A 19,863-nucleotide genomic window follows, 5' to 3' on the forward strand; every position below is an offset into this window, starting at 1 on the left:
GAAGGAGAGAATAGAAAAGTGTTTGCCAGAGGCTGGGCATGGGAAAAGGAGGGAGAGAGGGAGAAGTCGGGGAACGGGTACACACCTGAGGTTACAAGGTAACCAAGGTCGGAGGATCGAAAGTACAACGTGGCGACATTAGTTGATAACACTGTCTTAAAAATAGCTGCGAAAACAGAAGGTAAAGAAATGCTCTCTCACATACACACAGAAGGTGAATATGTGAGGTGATAGACGTTTTAATCAACCTGTCGGGGGGAATCTTTTCATAATGTACATGAATATCAAATCATCACAATGTACACTTCGATTATCTGTTTGTGTTTTTTTTGTTTTTGTCAGACCATAATAAAGCTGAATAGTTGCCCAAAAGTTCACAATGAGAAAAGGAATATGCAGGAAGAAACGACACTTGAACGAGCTCCTTTTGGGCCGTGGTGAGTTTGAAAGGACTGAAAACATCCCGGTGCAGAGAACCAGGAGGCAGCTGGAGAGTCTGAAGCCCGGGAGATGGGCGGAGAGGACGATGTTCGCGTTCCCAGCTTGCACTGACAGCAGGGACGTGGGAAGGGCCTCAGGAGCCGCCCTGGTGGCTTCAACCCTCCCGGGACTGACTTCCTGCTCCCTCTGCCTGCTGGAAGCCCACCGTCACCGTGCCCTGGGCTGCCCACGGAGCTGGCCTAGGACACGCTCCCGGAGACACTTCTGTGCTGTGCTCAAGGGAGGGCCCACCGAGGTCCTTAGGACCCGAAGAGACATCATATGCTGATCCTCTCTTTCCCCACCTTTTACCCACCCAGTTCTCCCGAGTTCTTTGAACAGCCCCTGGATTCTGTGAAATCCTCCCTCGCTGGGCAGGATGGCAGAACAGCAATTACCCTGAACATCCAGCCATCGAATCGAAACTGCCACTGTGCCCCGTCAAAACGTACAACCCTTGCTCTTTCCCATCATTCTCCAGTCGGATACCTTTGTGTGTCATCTACCCTTAGCTCAAGCTAGGCCGGTGTTGATACAAATACTGTTGTCTACTGCCATTGGCTTATCGTTTCCATCCTGTTGTCTGGGTGCTGGGCCCTAGCAGGGTCTGTGTGCTTTGACCTGTGTGTGCCCTGGAGAAACCACGGCTGGGTCAGGTAGGGTGACGGCCTGGCTTTTCTAGCACCGCTCTGTTGAAAATAGTCACCCAGTAACCAGGTGACACGTCAAACTGTGCCTTTTGGCTTGGAAAATGTAGTTAGGGCAGGAATGCTAGGTAGATTGCATGGTATTTACAATGAGGCACTTAATATATGCTTTTTAGAAATAACGACCAAAAAAGGGAGTTGAGCTTCTAAACTAGTTTTGTCTAAAGCCCATAGGGCTTCTTTAACTGAAAAGGTTTAAAAATAAAAAATAAACAACTAGAAAAGATAAGGTCTAAGGTCAATAAAATAAATATATTTATGTCTATGTGCCAATATAACAACTTTTTAGGGATGAATCAATAGGAGTAAATGTATCTGGCTACCACAGGAAGCCGCACCCCCCACCCCATAGCAAGTTGAAGGTATAGGCCGTCCTAGGAGGACCCACTGGGACACGGGCTCCTCCTGCCTGTCCTCGGCCATCCTTAGTTATACTGGCTCTGTCTTCACACGTGTCACCTCGTGGACAGGGATGGCTGCTCCACCTCCAAGTTTTGTGTCCCCAAGAAGATGGGAAAAGAGGGCTTGAGGGAAAGGAAAGAATTTTTTTTGTCATTTTATTCTGGAAGGAAAGCCTCCCCAGTGGTTTTTACCTGCATCTCTGTGACCAGCCACAAGGGGACAGAGCTCAGGCTTGTGGCTTTCACAGCGTCTGTGAGAGAGCTGGGCAAGGGATGGGAGCAATGAAAGGTGGGAGCTGCCAATCAAGTACTGCAGATTTAGGAGTACACGTAAGTTACATTGTTACATCTGCATATTCCCTGTGAGCATATCTTAAACTAATTTACTCATACTGATGTTGATTTCTATTTGCACGATTCTTGGAGCAATCTTATGTCAAAATCTTCCACTGTATATGAATATTAATACCATCCTTTTTTACATGGTCTGTTTTATCAAAGTGAGCTAGGAAAAGGATTGAAAATATTTCTAGATGCTAGTTCAGTTAATTGGGTGACTAAGACATATTTTTATCCACATTATTTTTTAAGTTACTTCCTGGAATTTTTCCCAGTGGCAGCAAGACTATCTTTGGTGGCCTGGCCTGAGTGGCTCTGCTGGTTGAGCATCTTCCTGTGTACCAAAAGGTTGCTGGTTCAATTCCTGGTCAGGGCATTTGCCTGGGCTGCAGGTTTGATGCCTCTTGAGGGAGTATACAAAGGGTAATTGATAAATGTTTCTCTCTCTCTCTCTCTCCTTTCCTCTCTCTAAGCATCTCCTCGGGTGAGAATTAAAAAAAAAAAAGACTCTCTTTGGTTGGCAAGCAACAGTACCAAAGCTAATTTTACCCACCTTGCCACATGTTTGCCCTGCTTGGTACATTACATAAATTGGAGTTGCTGCAGCTGTACAGAGAATGGGCTTTGTGTGGAGCCTTTTCAGGGAGAAGTGCTTTGTCTCCATCTGGTGGACAGTCTTATCTTTGCAACATCAGCGCAGTTCTCACGCCTGGCTGCACTTCAGAATCACCAGGGGTGCATGTAAACAATCCCAATACCCAGGCTCCTCCCCAAACTAATTCAGTCAGGTCTGGGGTAGGACCAGGCATCAGTATTTTTTTTTAAAGATCCGTAAGTAATTTTAATGTGCAATTAGGGTTAAGAACCACTGAGTTAGAGGAAGCTCCAAATTGGTGAGAAGTACCGGACCATCATTACTCCAGTAAGACTGCCATAAAGGAAAAAGAACTAAGTGGGTAAATTCAGTAATCTGATAGAGGTCCTTTTACAACTTCCAGAGGGTAAGACATCAAGGAGCTGCTAAGGATACAAGAAATTTAAATCCAAATCTAAATTACTTCTTGTGTGACTCTCGCTATGATGAGTAGAGTGTGCTGAGGACACACACAATCAGCTGAGTCCCTGGGCAAAACTGTCAAGTAGTTTCAATCTGACTTGGGTACATTATGTGCTTATAGACAATTTTGTTACACACTTTCTCATTTAATTCTCTCAAAAACCTATTGTGGTTATTCATTTTTCCAATGGGTGTCCACACACATCTAAGAACAGAGCCCTAGATTATCTTAGGTGCCCACTCAGACCCTACTTTAAACTTATTTTGCTGAATAACACCGTATTGTATAATTGAAATTTGCTGGAGGAACTTAAATTTTCTCACACACATACAACAGGATAAATATGTGAGATGATGTGTTCACTTGGAGTGTGGGGAATCCTTTCACAATATATACATACATCAAATTATCACTTTGTACACTTTAAATATCTTGCGATTATTAAACCTCAATAAAGCTATAGAGAATAAGGGAATTGGGGTAAAGATTATATGAGCATTCTGTGTAAAATCCTTATTCTTGCTAATTTTCTGTAATCTTGAAGTTATTTGCAAATAAAAGGATGGTTTAAAAAAAATGTTTTAAAACTAGCTCTGGCTGGTTTGGCTCAGCAGACCAGTCTTGGGTTCGATTCTAGTCAAGGGCACGTACCTTGGTTGCAGTTCAGTCCCCGGCCCTGGTCCCAGTCATGCGGGAGGCAACCAATTGACGTGTCTCTCTCACATCAATGTTTCTCTTTCTCTCTCTCTCTGTCTGTCTCTCTCTCTCCCTCCCTCTCTCCCTCCCTCTCACTCTATCTGAAGATAAATTGAAAAATATCCTTGGGTAAGGATTAACAAAAAAAAAACTTTGCCAAGTATGCTTCTTTCTCAACTTGCTATCTTTAATTTTTCAACTGATTAGATTTATTTAATATACATTTGTCAAACAGTTGATCATTTTGAAAGGAAAATATATCAAAAGCACATATACAATTATAAAAGCTCTTATTATATGTGTAGCATAGAAAATACATTTATTATTTTTTACATATTCTAGAAGACATTCAAATTCAAACGAGTCACTACCTTTTTTAAAAAGCTTCTCAAACTAATTCCTACTGATAACAGCTCCGTTTTCATCGTGATACATATATTATTGGTATCAAATTTTGTATTGAAAAGACCAGTGCTGCTGGCATGTCTGTGTTGGATTGTCTACTGCGAGGGCTGGCAAACTTTCCTGTACTGGGTCAGATGGTAAATACTTAGGCTTTGCAACAACTCTGTTGTTATAGCACGAATGCAACTCCATATAATACCTAACTACAGGGCAGGACTGGGATCTAATAAACAGTCCCCTGGTCTATTGGGTCAATGATATGTATCTTGTCTTAAAATTCCCACATAATGTATTATCTGAGAAACATTTTGTCTCATTTGTTTTCTATTAAAAATTTCAAAAATTAGGTTTTACTTTGACCAACAATCCATGTACATATTTTATCTTGATGACTTTTAATGTAAATGGTTTTATGGTTATTCATTGCCAAATACGTTTAAATGACCATCTAAGGATAACGAGAGTCCCAAAATAAATGATACATGGAGTGATAACACGGGGGCTAAGAGTTAGTGTATAAATTGCGTTCCTGAAGCACACCCCTGCTAGGCCACTGGCCTATCTGCCCTAGTTCTCAGGACTAGCAACCATCACTCATATTGCTGAACTGGTGTACAAAATGCACTAAAATTATGTATGTAAGTTTAAATTATACATAGTACCTAACCATACTGAGTCCATACCTTGAGGCCTGTTTGCTATTGTACATGGATTTATGATTTTGATACACATGGAAGGTATTAACTGGAGAAAATAAAAAGTGAGTTTTAGAACCAAAAGACTAAACAGACCAAACCTTTACTAATAATGGCCGAAAAGAAATAATTTTGGGCCCTGGCTGGTGTAGCTTAGTTGGTTGGAGCTTCATCCCATGCACCAAATGGTCTCCGGTTCGGTTTCCGGTCAGTGCACATACCTGTTTCGGGTTCAACCTCCAGTCAGGGCGTGTACAGGAGGCATGTGGATGTTTCTCTCTCCCTCTCCCTTCCTCTCTCTCTAAAATCAATCACACACACACACACACACACACACACACACACAAATGTGTCCTTGGGTAAGGATTAAAAATTTTTTAAAAAATAAAAAACTTAAAAAAGCCCGGCCAGTGTGGCTCAGTGGTTGAGCATTGACCCATGCACCAAGAGGGCGCCGGTTTGATTCCCAGTCAGGGCACATGCCCAGGTTGTGGGCCCAGTCCCCAGTGGGAGGTATGAAGGAGGTGGCTAATCGATGTTGTCTCTAATCAATATTTCTATCTCCTTTCCTCTCTAAAAGTCAATAAAGAAAAAATATTGAAAAAATCTCTTAAAAATAATTTTTGTATATACTATTAATTAGATTAGGTCATGCTAGCTCAAGCCTTAGGTTCAGAAAACCTAAAATAAAGGCTCCCACTTGTGGAAGTTTAGCCTATATGACCATGAAACAGGTCTAAGCAAAGCCTAAATTTCATTAATGAGTTCCATTATTTTGGGAAACTAGAGACGTGTGTGTGTGTGTGGGTGTGGGTGTGTGTGTGTGTGTGTGTGTGTTTCTGTAACACTGAGAGTTCAGGTAAGGGCTTTGAAGAATCTAATTAGCCAATCTGGTCACTGTTTGGAATTTTACCAAAGCAGATATATTGACAGACTTTATGCTTTACAAAGTATATGGAAGGGAAGGGGAAAATGCCCATTTTGACCAATTGCAAGTGTAGCAATTACAGCTGCAGTGATGGTTGTAAACAGAGTTCAAATAGCTACAGTGCTTTCATCTTGCTCCTAAGCAGTGATGGGAGCAAGAGCAAGATTAGTCGGGAAGCCAGGCAGCTGGGAAGTGAGGCACATTTTGATAGGTAGATCAGGGAAACCAAACATTCACTAGCTTTGCCTCTACTTGAGGCTTCAATTTGCCTTCCCATGAACTGCCTGTATCTTCTTTAGTGAAGTATTTATTCAAGTCTTAAGCAGACTTTTATGGGGTTGGTTGTGTTACTACAATTTTGTTTCTTATATATTCTTACATATATCTTTTGTCTAATTTATGTAATTGCAGTATTTTCTCCCAGTAAGCACCTTGCATGCTATGTGTTGTTCTCAAGATTTTCAAAACTCTGCTGTTTTTCAAAATGAAGAATAAAAACCACATGATCATATCAATAGATGCTGAAAAAGCATTCGACAAAATCCAGCATCCATTTCTGATAAAAACGCTCAGCAATGTAGGAATAGAGGGATCATATCTCGACATAATAAAGGCCATATATGAAAGACCTACAGCCAACATCATACTCAATGGACAGAAACTAAAAACATTTCCATTAAGAACAGGAACAAGACAGGGATGTCCACTTTCGCCACTCTTATTTAACATTGTACTGGAAGTCTTAGCCACAGCAATCAGACATGAAGAAAAAATAAAAGGGATCCAAATTGGAAAGGAGGAAGTGAAACTGTCATTATTTGCAGATGACATGATATGGTACATAGAAAACCCTAAAGACTCCATCAAAAATCTATTAGACTTAATAAATGAATTTGGCAAAGTAGCAGGATACAAAATTAACGTCAAGAAATCGACGGCATTCTTGTACATCAATGATGAACTCACAGAAAGAGAAACTGAAAAAACAATCCCATTTACCATCACGCCAAAAAAATTACGATACCTAGGAATAAACTTAACCAAAGAAGTAAAGGACCTATTTGCAGAAAACTACAGGTCATTGAAAAAAGAAATAGAGGAAGATATAAAAAAGTGGAAGCACATACCCTGTTCATGGATTGGAAGAATTAACATAATTAAAATGTCCATACTACCCAAAGCAATCTATAGATTCAATGCAATCCCCATCAAAATACCAACGACATATTTCATAGAACTAGAACAAATACTTCAAAAGTTCATATGGAACCAAAAAAGACCCCGAATAGCCACAGCAATCTTGAAAAAGAAGAACAAAGTAGGTGGAATCACAATACCAGATATCAGGTTATACTACAAAGCGACTGTAACCAAAACAGCCTGGTACTGGCACAAGAACAGGCATATAGACCAGTGGAACAGAACTGAAAATCCAGAAATGGACCCAAGGCAATACGCTCAATTAATATTTGACAAAGGTGGCAAGAGCATACAGTGGAGTAAAGACAGCCTCTTTAATAAATGGTGTTGGGAAAATTGGACAGCTACATGCAAAAAAAAATGAAACTAGACCATCAACTTACACCATACACAAAAATAAACTCAAAATGGATAAAAGACTTAAATGTGACCCGTGAATCCATAAAAATTCTAGAAGAAAATGTAGGCAACAAAATTTCGGACATCATAAGGAGCAGAATTTTCACTGATATATCGCCTAAGGCAACAGAAATAAAGGAGAAAATGAACACATGGGACTACATCAAACTAAAAAGCTTCTGCACAGCAAAAGAAACAATCATCAAAATGGAAAGGCAACCCACTGTATGGGAGAACATCATTGCCAATGATGTATCAGATAAGGGGTTAATTTCCAATATATATAGAGTGCTCATACAACTCCACAAAAGGAAGACAAAGAACCCAATTAAAAAATGGGCAGAGGAGATGAATAGACACCTCTCCAAACAGGACATACAAATGGCCAAGAGACATATGAAGAAATGCTCAACATCACTAATCATCAGAGAGATGCAAATTAAAACAACAATGAGGTATCACCTCACACCTGTCAGAATGGCCGCCATCAACAAATCATCAAACAACAAGTGTTGGCGAGGGTGTGGAGAAAAGGGAACTCTAATACACTGCTGGTGGGAATGCAGACTGGTACAGCCGCTATGGAAAACAATATGGTGCTACCTCAAAAAATTAAAAATTGAACTTCCATTTGACCCAGTGATCCCACTGCTGGGAATATACCCTAAGAAGCCTGAAACACCAATCAGGAAGAATATATGTACCCCCATGTTCATAGCAGCACTATTTACAATAGCTAAGATCTGGAAACAGCCCAAGTGTCCACCAGTAGACAAATGGATAAAAAAGCTGTGGTACATATACACAATGGAGTACTATGCAGCGGTAAGAAAGAAAGATCTATCCTTTGAGATGACATGGAGGGACCTGGAAAGTATTATCCTAAGTGAAAGAAGCCAAGCAGAAAAAGACAAACACCACATGATCTCACTTATATACGGAATATAATGAACATAACAGTCTGAGGAATACAGTAGACCCAGACACATGGAAGTAGGGCACAGACTGACATCCCTCAGAAGAGGGGATGGGGGGTGAGGGGGTGGGAAGAGATAAACCACAGAACTTATATGCATGTATGCATGACCAATGGACATGGACAACTAAGCCGGGGACAGGGTGGAGGGGGGTGGGGTGGGGGTGCCAATGGGGTAAAAAGGTAAAATATCTGTAACAAAAAAATAAATAAAAATTCATAAAAAAAAAAAAAACTTTGCTGTTTTTTCTGCTTTCCAATGTTCTCTTTATTGTTGATTTTCAGTAGTTTGACTACCTTCATAGTGTTCTTGGGTTTATTGTAGGATTTACAGAGCTTCAACATTTCTTCATAAAATTTGTAAAATGCTTGGCCACTATTTCTTCAAATATATTTTTCCTGCCCCTATTTTCACTTTTATCCTCCTGGATCTCCAATTACATGTGTGCTAACCCACTGGATACTGTTCTTTGGGACCCTGATGCTCTATTCTTCTTCCTTTAATCTCCTTTTCTTCAGATTGGATTTGAATTGATCCATTTTCAAGTTTACTGACACTTTCTTCTGACATCTCTAATCTGCTGATAAATCTATCCAGTAGTTCTTCATGTTATTTTACTTCTCTGTTGTTAACAATTCACTTGATTTTCTTTATACCTTCCATTTCTCTGCTGAAATTCCCTGCTCATTGAGATGACATTTCTTTTAAATCTTTGAATATGCTTTAATAGCCACTTAAAAGTTTTTGCAAAATTCAGCACATCAGTTTTTCTTAACTGCTTTAAAAAAACAAAACAAAACAAAACAAAAAAACATGGGACTTTTGCTATTTCTTTCCATACGTACTTACTTGACTCAATATCAACACACTATAAAACATATGTTGTAGAGAATCTGTATTGTATCCTCCCCTGAAGAGTGTTAATTTTTATTCCAGTGGGCATTTTGATTACTACTTTCAATTTATGTATGCTCTGTTAGTATGAATCTGTGGAAAGCCGAAGGTGTTTCTAAAGCCCTTGCAGATCTTGTCGCAGTGTGATTTCAGTCTATATTCAGGGACATGGACATTTGTTTACGGTCTGAGAGCTGAAATAGAAAGGCAGTGTTCACCCTGTTCAGCCTTAACTGAGAACATGCATGTTGGGCAACTCAAATTTTTCCCACACTGTATGTCTGAGAATGACTACAAAAGTGCCTACAGTACTGATTGGGGCATTAAATAAATTTTAGCAAGTAAGAAAACTTGTAAATATGTAATCTCTGAATGAGGATTGACGATGTATTTATTTTTAGCCTAATAAAAACATTTCCGTGCTACCCTGGCCGGTTTGGCTCAGCAGTTGGAGCGTCGGCCTGCGAGTCCTGGGCTCGGTTCCCGCCAGGGGCACACAACAAAAAACAAAACAAAACAAAAAATCATTTCCGTGCTTAAAGAGATTACATAATTAACTATTTTGATGGTCTTTCCCCTAAACATGGTATTATCTCCTAAAGACACCAAAGATAATTACTCTTCCTGATTTAAGGTCATCATTTAATAAAGTAAACAATGTTAAAATACAATAAAGTCTTTAGGTTTTAGATATATATTTGCTCTTAGATTAAAAAGCTCCATTTGGCAACAATTCTTGAGGCGTGTTTGGTTTTTGCCCCTTGTTGTTTTGTTTTTTAAACAAAAGCTCAACTTATTTTAGCTGTATAATCTAGAGAAAGTAAATTTTATAGGTTTGTTTTCTCATCCATAAAATGAACAAAATGCATTTCCAAGATCCTTGCAGGTCTAAAATTCTACCTTTTCTAACTATCAATACTTTTGGCCTCTAAATGCTATCTCCTTTTTGTAACTTTCTGCTTCTGATCTTCTGTGTCCTGGAAAAATAAGAAAGCCAACTCCATTAGATTATAAAAATAGGATATTTTTCTAAATTATGCATCTACAGTAGTTCCCCTTATCTGCTCTAAGAGCCCAGTTGATGCCTAAAACCATGGAGAGTACCAAACCCAAAATATATGTTTACCTCCTACATACATGCCTATGAAGTTTAATTTATAAATTAGGCACAGTAAGAGATTAACAACAATTTAATAAACTAGAACAGGTATAACAATATACTGTAATGAAAGTTACGTGGATGTGGCCGCTCGTTTCAGGAGACCCCTTGCTGAAAGCTTTGTATACAGGCTCAGTGCTTTCTGACGCAAATGTTGCTGTCAACCGGAACACGTTTTCTGTTCATGCCTTCCGCCACAAATTCAATGCCTTATCCATATTGATCACACGCTATGGCCAAAACTTTTGGAGTTTGAGGTGTGACAGCAAAACTAGCAACTTCTTTTGCCTTCTTAATTTCACTAAGACCTACATTCTTACCATAGATCTTAGCAACCTCAGCATACAATTTTTTTCTTCAAGTTGAAACTTTCACCTTTTCATTTAAAGAAAGCACTTTACAGCTTCTCTTTGGCATATCTGAATTGCCAGAATCATTATTCTTGCACTTTGGGGCCATTAAGTAAAAGGGTTACTGAACACAAGCACTGTACTATGACAGTCAATCTGATAACCAAGCTGGCCACGGACTAATGGGCGAGGAGAGGATACAGCATGAATACGCTGGACAAAGGGATGAGTCACACCCAGGTGGAATGGGGTGAGATGGAACAAGACAGTGTGAGATTTCATGACGCTAATCAGAATGGCGCACAATTTTAAACTTAGAAATTGTTTATTTCTGAAACTTTCCATTTAATATTTTTGAACCATAGCTGACCCAGGTAACTGAAACCAAGAAAAGCAAAACTGTGGATATGGGGAGGACTACTGTGCATATTTTGGCAACAGGAGATCTGTACGCACTTACTCCCTGGATCTTAGCTGTAATCCAAACAGATACATAAAATCAGTGGCATTTCCTAACAGAGTAAAAACAATTCATAAGACACTGTTAAATATAAGTAATCCAAATAACTGACCTGTGGCGTCTATGTCTAGTAAAACAAAAATAATATCTTTCCTAGGATCCTCACTGATCCCATGCCTGGGATAATAGAACAATACATAAGTTTGAAAAGAAGCTATTATAAAAAAGCCTTAGAAAAGAAGACAAGTAAATTTATTGTTGACTTATTTTCTTTATTGAATTAAAATTACTATGTATAAAACAGCAATGTATATACAGAGAGATTTAATACCATAATATATACAACTATCTTTAAAGTCAGGATGCAAGTATCAATAATTATGAATATAAAATTTATATTAAGACATCCTCCATAGTGATTTATTTGGCTGTTTTAGTTCGAAGTCGTCGTTTGAGAATCTGATGATCACTTTCCTTCACTCTATGATCCATCAAAATCTAAAATAAACAATTACACAATTTTTAAATAAAAATAAAAGTTTATTATAATTAGTAAAATATGTTCATGTGCTTATTAACTGAAATAATAGGTACATTATATTTTTTTTGTGTTCTTAGACTACAAGTATACTATCTTCTTCCAAAAAAAAGCATACCTAAAGTAATATATTTTGTAAAACATTATTTCAGCACTATATAATTCTAGAATTAAAATAGTCTACGTTCTGTATCAAATTCAGGACATAGCCCAGCTGGTGTCGCTCAGTGGACTGGGCATCATCCCATGGACTGAGAGGTTCCAGTTTGATTCCCGGTCAGGGCTTCAGGCTCGATACCTGGTAGGGAGCATTCAGGAGGCAGCCGATTGATGTTTCTCTCTCACATCGATGTTTCTATCCCTCTCTCCCTTGTTCTCTCTCTTTAAAAAAAAAAAAAAATTCGATAAAAACATATTTTAAAAATAAATCAATAAATTCAGGTGACTCAATTTTTAAGAAATTATCTTTAATGGCAACAACTATATAACTTAACAAAGTTGAAAGAGAATTATATTGCAACTAAAAAAAAGAAACAATTTCAGCCAAGGAAGGAAATTATGTACTAATCAGACAGATGGTGAAAAGTGATGAAGGGAATAGCACTTCTAATAGCATGTCCTAACTGACCCCATTCTTTGCCACTTGCTTTTAAGTGTCCATCCTACATCTGATAGCTGCTGTTGCAAAAAGACTCCCTGATTTTTCTTGGCCATTTCCTGCTGAAGGCTTTTCCTTTAATTACTTTTCTATTTTCACTTTCCTCCACTAGGCAAATGTAAGCATGATAAAAAATTAGAACTTTCCCTGTAACAGCACAGTCTGTTCTGAGTGAGGAGAATGAGTCATAGAGTCATGGTGACAAACGACAGTGTTTTCTCAATAGAACCTGGAAGGCTTAGAGGGAAGGTGGGAGGAAATGACTGAGTGTCAGTTCTGCATCTTTACCAGGCACACTGAAGCCCAGATTTGTACAGCTCTGTGATAGAGATAACAGGAAAAATAGATGTTAAAGGCAAATTACTAAACAGTGATCATTCTACCGATGGAATTAGAATTCCTGATTAGTTTATAAATGCAAATGAATAAATTTGTATGCAATAATGTCACATTTATATTTAATTACCATAAATTTAACACATTTGATATCCAAAGTATAACATTTAAAGCATGTTTTAAGAGATTTAATGTAAAGAATAAAAATTCAAACTATTATAAAATTCAAAATGCTATGAATACTTCAGAATTTAAAATAACACAGTTTTACTTTTAAGAAAACTGAAATATTAGCTTACCACTTGGCCAGATATATCAATAGGAGATGAAATTTCATTTGTATATAATTTCCGTTTGGCCCGTTTTGGTCGAGATACATTTTCCTTACTTACTTCTACATTTGAGAGCTTTGAAGAGCTCATAGTTTCAAATATCTTCTTTGCTATGAAAAAATATATATTAGTTAAATCCTGAAATAATTTTCTAACTGCAAAAGTTTAAAATTCTTAATAAAAAAAATAAAAGACCAAATAAAAAACAAAACACTGTAATTTATAAATGGTCAAAGGACATGAATAGACAATTCACAAAGAAAAAAAGTAAATGCCTAATAAACACATGAAATAAGGATTAAGAGCAAAAACAAATAAGTAAACTATCATTTGACTAGTAAATTATAGTACCATGGTAAGCTTCGGGCATTTTTAAAGACCTGCAAGAGGTTTAGGCCACGTGAACAACGAAGCAGGACACAGAGTGGACCGTGCAGCACTGAAAATAAGGGGGCAGATCTAGCTCAGTACCCACATGTAAACGTGTCCACAGGAATATTAAGTAAAGGTAGTTTGTAACTGTGAGCCCTTTACTCACAGTTAAAACACACTCTCTCACACACGCGCACACACAGTAAGAGATAGCAAATTGCTAACAGTTGACTGCTTCTGGGAAGTGGCATCGAAATTTTAAAATTTCTTTGTACATTTTTAAAATTTTAACAGACACATAATGGTTTTAATAAAAAATATATTTCCATTTGGGAAAACTCCTGGATTAAAAAATCCAGCTCCATAAGGTAAGTTATATTTTTTAAAAAACAGTAAAAACATTTAAGGAAACATGCTAAATTAAGGTCCTACTTGTCAAGGGCTAGGCTGAGCTTCAGAGAGCTGAGCTGCCTGCCAGGTGTCAGAGTATCCAATTAAGACAAGCCAAATAAAAGTAACACTTGAGCTTTTAACCACTTACAGCAACAGAATAAGCAAGATGTTAAACCTGAGAAATCACCAGCTCCCATCCACTCCTTTTCCATATTTTTCCATTTAACTATTTGCTATTTGTCCCTCCAGAGATTTTCTATGCTTGTGCAAACTATACCTAAATACATGGGTGTGTATTTTTTTAAATATATATACAGTTGATCTGGTAAGTTTGAAGTCCCCAAACTGCTCAGAGACATGTGGCAGCAAACTCACAGGAACACCGGTCCACTCTCCCCTCTGAGACAATGTTGAGCAGCCTGCTCGGACACTAACAGTGACAACAGCTCAAGGTGGTTCCATTTCAAAGTGATACTGACTACATTCCTTTTGATGCTGACTCATCTCTGCAACCTGGATTTTTCAGAAGCTGAATTTTCAGTGGTTGTTTGGTCTTAAGTACCAAAGAGATGGAACTACTAGGTGTTTCTTTAGGTGCAGGAGCACAATAAAAAGATTACTGAGTTTCAAAGGCATTTTGAATCAAGAAAGTTTGGGAACCTCTGTGTAAGTTTTACAGAAAGTATATTTACACAGCCTACCTGAATCAATTCAACTGTCCCCTGCCTTTTTTTTTTATGAATTTTTATTTATTTTTTTGTTACAGATATTTTACCTTTTTACCCCATTGGCATCCCCCACCCCACCCCCCCTCCACCCTGTCCCCGGCTTAGTTGTCCATGTCCATTGGTCATGCATACATGCATATAAGTTCTGTGGTTTATCTCTTCCCACCCCCCCACCCCCCATCCCCTCTTCTGAGGGATGTCAGTCTGTGCCCTACTTCCATGTGTCTGGGTCTACTGTATTCCTCAGACTGTTATGTTCATTATATTCCGTATATAAGTGAGATCATGTGGTGTTTGTCTTTTTCTGCTTGGCTTCTTTCACTTAGGATAATACTTTCCAGGTCCCTCCATGTCGTCTCAAAGGATAAGAGATCTTTCTTTCTTACCGCTGCATAGTACTCCATTGTGTATATGTACCACTGCTTTTTTATCCATTCGTCTACTGATGGACACTTGGGCTGTTTCCAGATCTTAGCTATTGTAAATAGTGCTGCTATGAACATGGGGGTACATATATTCTTCCTGATTGGTGTTTCAGGCTTCTTAGGGTATATTCCCAGCAGTGGGATCACTGGGTCAAATGCAAGTTCCATTTTTAATTTTTTGAGGTAGCACCATATTGTTTTCCATAGCGGCTGCACCAGTCTGCATTCCCACCAGCAGTGTATTAGAGTCCCCTTTTCTCCACACCCTCGCCAACACTTGTTGTTTGATGATTTGTTGATGGCGGCCATTCTGACAGGTGTGAGGTGATACCTCATTGTTGTTTTAATTTGCATCTCTCTGATGATTAGTGATGTTGAGCATTTCTTCATATGTCTCTTGGCCATTTGTATGTCCTGTTTGGACAGGTGTCTATTCAGCTCCTCTGCCCATTTTTTAATTGGGTTCTTTGTCTTCCTTTTGTGGAGTTGTATGAGCGCTCTATATATTGGAAATTAACCCCTTATCTGATACATCATTGGCAATGATGTTCTCCCATACAGTGGGTTGCCTTTCCATTTTGATGATTGTTTCTTTTGCTGTGCAGAAGCTTTTTAGTTTGATGTAGTCCCATGTGTTCATTTTCTCCTTTATTTCTGTTGCCTTAGGCGATGTATCAGTGAAAATTCTGCTCCTTATGATGTCCGAAATTTTGTTGCCTACATTTTCTTCTAGAATTTTTATGGATTCACGGGTCACATTTAAGTCTTTTATCCATTTTGAGTTTATTTTTGTGTATGGTGTAAGTTGATGGTCTAGTTTCATTTTTTTGCATGTAGCTGTCCAATTTTCCCAACACCATTTATTAAAGAGGCTGTCTTTACTCCACTGTATGCTCTTGCCACCTTTGTCAAATATTAATTGAGCGTACTGCCTTGGGTCCATTTCTGTCCCCTGCCTTAATAGCCCCTACCCTTCTCTATTCTCCTCACCTCTAGTCTCCAATTTATCCTATTGCTACCACTCAGGTAACCTCATGAAAACCCACTCCTCCACCTGTCCGCTCCTCCCCAGTAATCTCTCCACAGTCTACATGCCAGAAGCATACTGCTACCTGGGATGGCCTGCATCTTCCCTATACTCTCCTGGTACTCCACCTCTGTCAAATTGTCCTCTCTTATAGATTGTGTATAAGTGTGTGTACATATATATGCATGTTTTTGTTTATGTATGATGTACACAGAGTGCACATCTAAGCATATATTAACACATAGGTATTAATGTGGCTAAGAAAAAAGCATTAAGCAACTAAACTCAATAGATATTTATGGAAGTATATGGTTTTGATAAATATGAGTAGGTAATATTTATCTATACATAGAAAAAACCACTAGAAGGATATTATACCATGACAGTAACAGTGATTATCTCTAGCAGGTGTAATCCTGCCAACATTTCAATACTAAGTTAAATTTCACATCTTCTATAAAATCTTCCCATAGCCCCTAATTAGAATAGCTCATTTCCCTCCATCACGACCACAGCACTTTGCTTGTACCTCTATAACTACATTGAGCAGCCTGCTCTGGAACAGTTCCTTAAATGTAGGTCTTTCTTCACTACATACTGAACACCTAGGCATGTCATCCTTTCATGTTTCCTCCCACAGTACCTAACACAGGACAGCGTACACCTGAAATATAATAATTGTTGAGTTTGTATACCCATCAGATATTAGGACATAAAGGGCATTTAATTAATTTTCTGCAAACCTTTTGATTGAAGAATTGTTGGAGAACGTTGTAAGAAGTCTCCAAATTTCTGCAGCGTTCCTTCTTTTTTCTTAGCGGCCAAGTTTACATTAACTGCAGATGCCTGACTCCGTAAAGAATATGTTTTCTGAGATGATGGTCGTGTGGTAACCTAATAAACAAACATTTTTTGTTATTGTTGATGAGAACAGTTAGAAGGAAATATAACAGCCACAGTTGAATTAAACAGGCCAGACTCAGGTTATGAATTCTCAGGAAATTTGCAATTAAAAACATGAGGGAGCCCAGTCCCATGCACCAAAATGTTGCCAGTTCTATTCCCAGTTGGGGCACATACGGCAGGCAGCCAACTGGTGTTTCTCTTTCTCTTTCTCTCTCCCCCCTCTCCCCCTTTCTCTCTCTCTAAAAATCAATGGACATATCCTCAGTGAGGATTAAAAAAGAATACAAAGAGGATGAAAGGGCCAGGAAAGGGCAAAGTGAGTGTGACAGGCAGTGCTATGTTGAGAAGTGAACACATTAAGAAGTGACTGCTACTGGCCATATGCTAACATTCTAAGCTGAATCAGATGAATAGAAATGGAAGACAAATGAGTTATAATTGGACAAAACTGGAAAATTACTAATAAAATTTGACATCTTTAATTTCATCTTCTACTTTATAAATATAACATTAAAATGGCCAATTTTGGACATATTAAGACCAACCGTTTGTTCCTTTTTAACAGAAGAATTTCTATGCTCAGAAGCAGGTGACTTCAGATTAGTTCTGGGTGTTGTATTCTTCTTATTTTCACATTTCACCAATTCCTAAAGATAATACATTTCAGCACCGGTTAATTTAGTGACAATATTTTCTTTCTGTAGACTCAAAAAGAAAGAGAGAAAGGGGCGAAGAGGGGAGGGGGAAGATAATGGTTCTTAACCAGGGATGATTTTTGACCCCAGGGGACATGGGCAATGTCTGGAGATATTTTTGGTTGACATTGCTGGAGGAAGTGGAGTTTTATTGGCAAATAGTGGTAGAGGCCAGAATGCTGCTAAACACCCCTATGATACACAGGACAGCCTTCCTAAAGAAAGAGATTATCTAGTCCCACATGTCAACAGTGCTGAAGTTGAGAAACCCGGACTGAAAGTTATAAATTTTTCCCAACTTCATTTGAAGTATTGAAGTATTATTGACATATAACATATAGAACTTCAAGCTGTACAATATGATAATTTAATACATGCATATATGCAAAATGATTGAAGGTATTTTTTTACACACCATACACAATAAAATCATGAGCTAAATGGAAAAGATGAGAGGGAGAACGTCTTTTATTTGAACCTCGTCTTTAAAATACAGCACAGCAATATGCCCTTTCCTCAACTTCCAAATCCTGCAAAGTATCCATGTCTAAGACCTCTAAGTGAAATCTGGCAACACTGAAAACAAAATAAAATAGAAACAAATAAAAATCTTCAATATAAACACAGGCAAAATGTGAAAATTAATAAACACACTCTGGCCAGGCCCACACGTTCAGTGGATGAGCATCACCCCAAGGACTGAGAGGTCCTGGTTTGATTCCTGGTCAGGGCACATGCCTAGTTGCAGGCTTGACCCCCACCCAGTGCAGGGTGTGCAGGAGGCAGCTGATCAATGTATCTCTCTCACACAGATGTTAGTATCCCTCTCTCCCTTCTCTAAAAAAATCAATAAAAAACATATTAAACACACACACACACACACACACACACACTCTGTCTTCCTTACTAAATAGGCATGACATCTTAGGAAAAGCCTTTTGTAGTATTTATTATTAACTGAACTGAACTAGTAAAAATCCTAGTTATAACAAAGATTATAAGCATAAAAAAGGAAAAAAAGGCAAGAAGAGAAGCAGAAAAAAGATCATGGCTGAACCTCAGAATTCAAGTCACCAAGTAGAACCCATTAGGGTCATAAGAAGCAGACTTCCTTAAAGGGGAAGACAGATGGCATCATGGGAAGCAAACAAAGATGACAGACTGTCACTCCATCACACCTGTAGTGTTTGATAAAGAGCGCTTTGGAGTCTTCACTGGAACAGAATATAACACTGTATATAAAATTTTCATGAGGACCTCAATTTATTACAGCAATGAAGAGCTGGCAAAATCAATTACAACTTGTAAGTTTTACATGATTCACCTAACAATCTATATCTATTCTGAAATACACGTGTAGTGCATAGGAGAGTATAAACCAACAGTAAAATGAATAATTGGCCCGGCTGGTGTAGCTCAGTGGATTGAGAGGAATCAATCTCAATGGAGTCCTCTCCCATGGACTGGTTCCATTCCCAGTCAGGGCACATGCCCGGGTTGCAGGCTCGATTCCCAGTAGGGGGCATGCAGGAGGCAGCCAACAGAAGTTTCTCTCACATCAATGTTTCTATCTCTCTCTAACTTCCTCTCTAAAAAAAATCAATAAAAACATTTTTTTAAGTGAATAATTATATTTTAGCCCTCTGCATACACAGCAAAGTTTCCTTTTCCCTTGAATAAATAAATCAAGGAAAAGTCAACAGAGATGATAAAATTAAAATACTTAGTATTTTAATGGTATAAAATGTATTAAACACAAATTAAATATAGAATAAAAGCTAACTAAGTCTCTACAAAACAATCTTGAAAGGTGTTTTAGGTAGAGCAAGAAATATACTCAATAACATTCATTTAACAAATTTATTACCTGACAGAGAGCCTCAGGAGTATGGTTAATACTATTTCTGCTCTTCCACCAGCTTGAAAATATAGTACTCTTTAAAGGTGTAAAAAAAAAAAAAAATGTTGAAGATAAAGTTATTGTGCTAGAGAGCTTATAATTAGTTTTAAACTTAAAACAAGTTACTTTTAAAATAAACATTATCATTTATTACCTATCTATGACTTGTGGAACAAAAACTAAGCATATCATTCTTTTACTTCCAAAAGGAGGAAACTGAGGGTCAGAAAGTTTATATGACACGGTAGAGAATTTGATAGCCCTACAATCAGAAGGCTGCAATAAGAAGAAGTAAACAGTTTTTAGCCTATCACTAATTAGAGGTCCAATTTTTAATATACTGGCTGTTAGAAAAAGAATTTCTCTTCTAAAAGAAACCATACAGAGTTATGACAACAGAGACCT

At 38.1% G+C, this 19,863-nt stretch overlaps 1 protein-coding gene across 12 annotated transcripts in view; it reads right to left on the reverse strand.

Moving 5' to 3' along the window:
• Positions 1-19,863, reverse strand: part of KIF20B (kinesin family member 20B) — a 101,824-nt gene that overhangs the window by 11,745 nt on the left and 70,216 nt on the right. For 6 of the 12 annotated variants that reach the window (XM_036265284.1, XM_036265282.1, XM_036265278.1 and 3 more), the window contains 5 exons: positions 19,426-19,494; positions 17,409-17,510; positions 16,701-16,851; positions 12,980-13,122; positions 11,554-11,646 (listed from right to left, as the gene is read on the reverse strand). In XM_036265284.1, coding sequence (XP_036121177.1) covers positions 11,569-11,646; positions 12,980-13,122; positions 16,701-16,851; positions 17,409-17,510; positions 19,426-19,494 — 543 coding nt within the window. In that variant the 3' untranslated portion in view covers positions 11,554-11,568. Of the gene's footprint in view, positions 1-10,099; positions 10,157-11,350; positions 11,378-11,553; positions 11,647-12,979; positions 13,123-16,700; positions 16,852-17,408; positions 17,511-19,425; positions 19,495-19,863 lie in introns of those variants that run through there. The other 6 variants (XM_036265283.1, XM_036265277.1, XM_036265274.1 and 3 more) reach the window with 5 other exon arrangements.

Source organism: Molossus molossus, unplaced genomic scaffold (genome assembly GCF_014108415.1).
Source record: "Molossus molossus isolate mMolMol1 unplaced genomic scaffold, mMolMol1.p scaffold_m16_p_17, whole genome shotgun sequence".
Taxonomy (NCBI): Eukaryota; Metazoa; Chordata; class Mammalia; order Chiroptera; family Molossidae; genus Molossus; species Molossus molossus.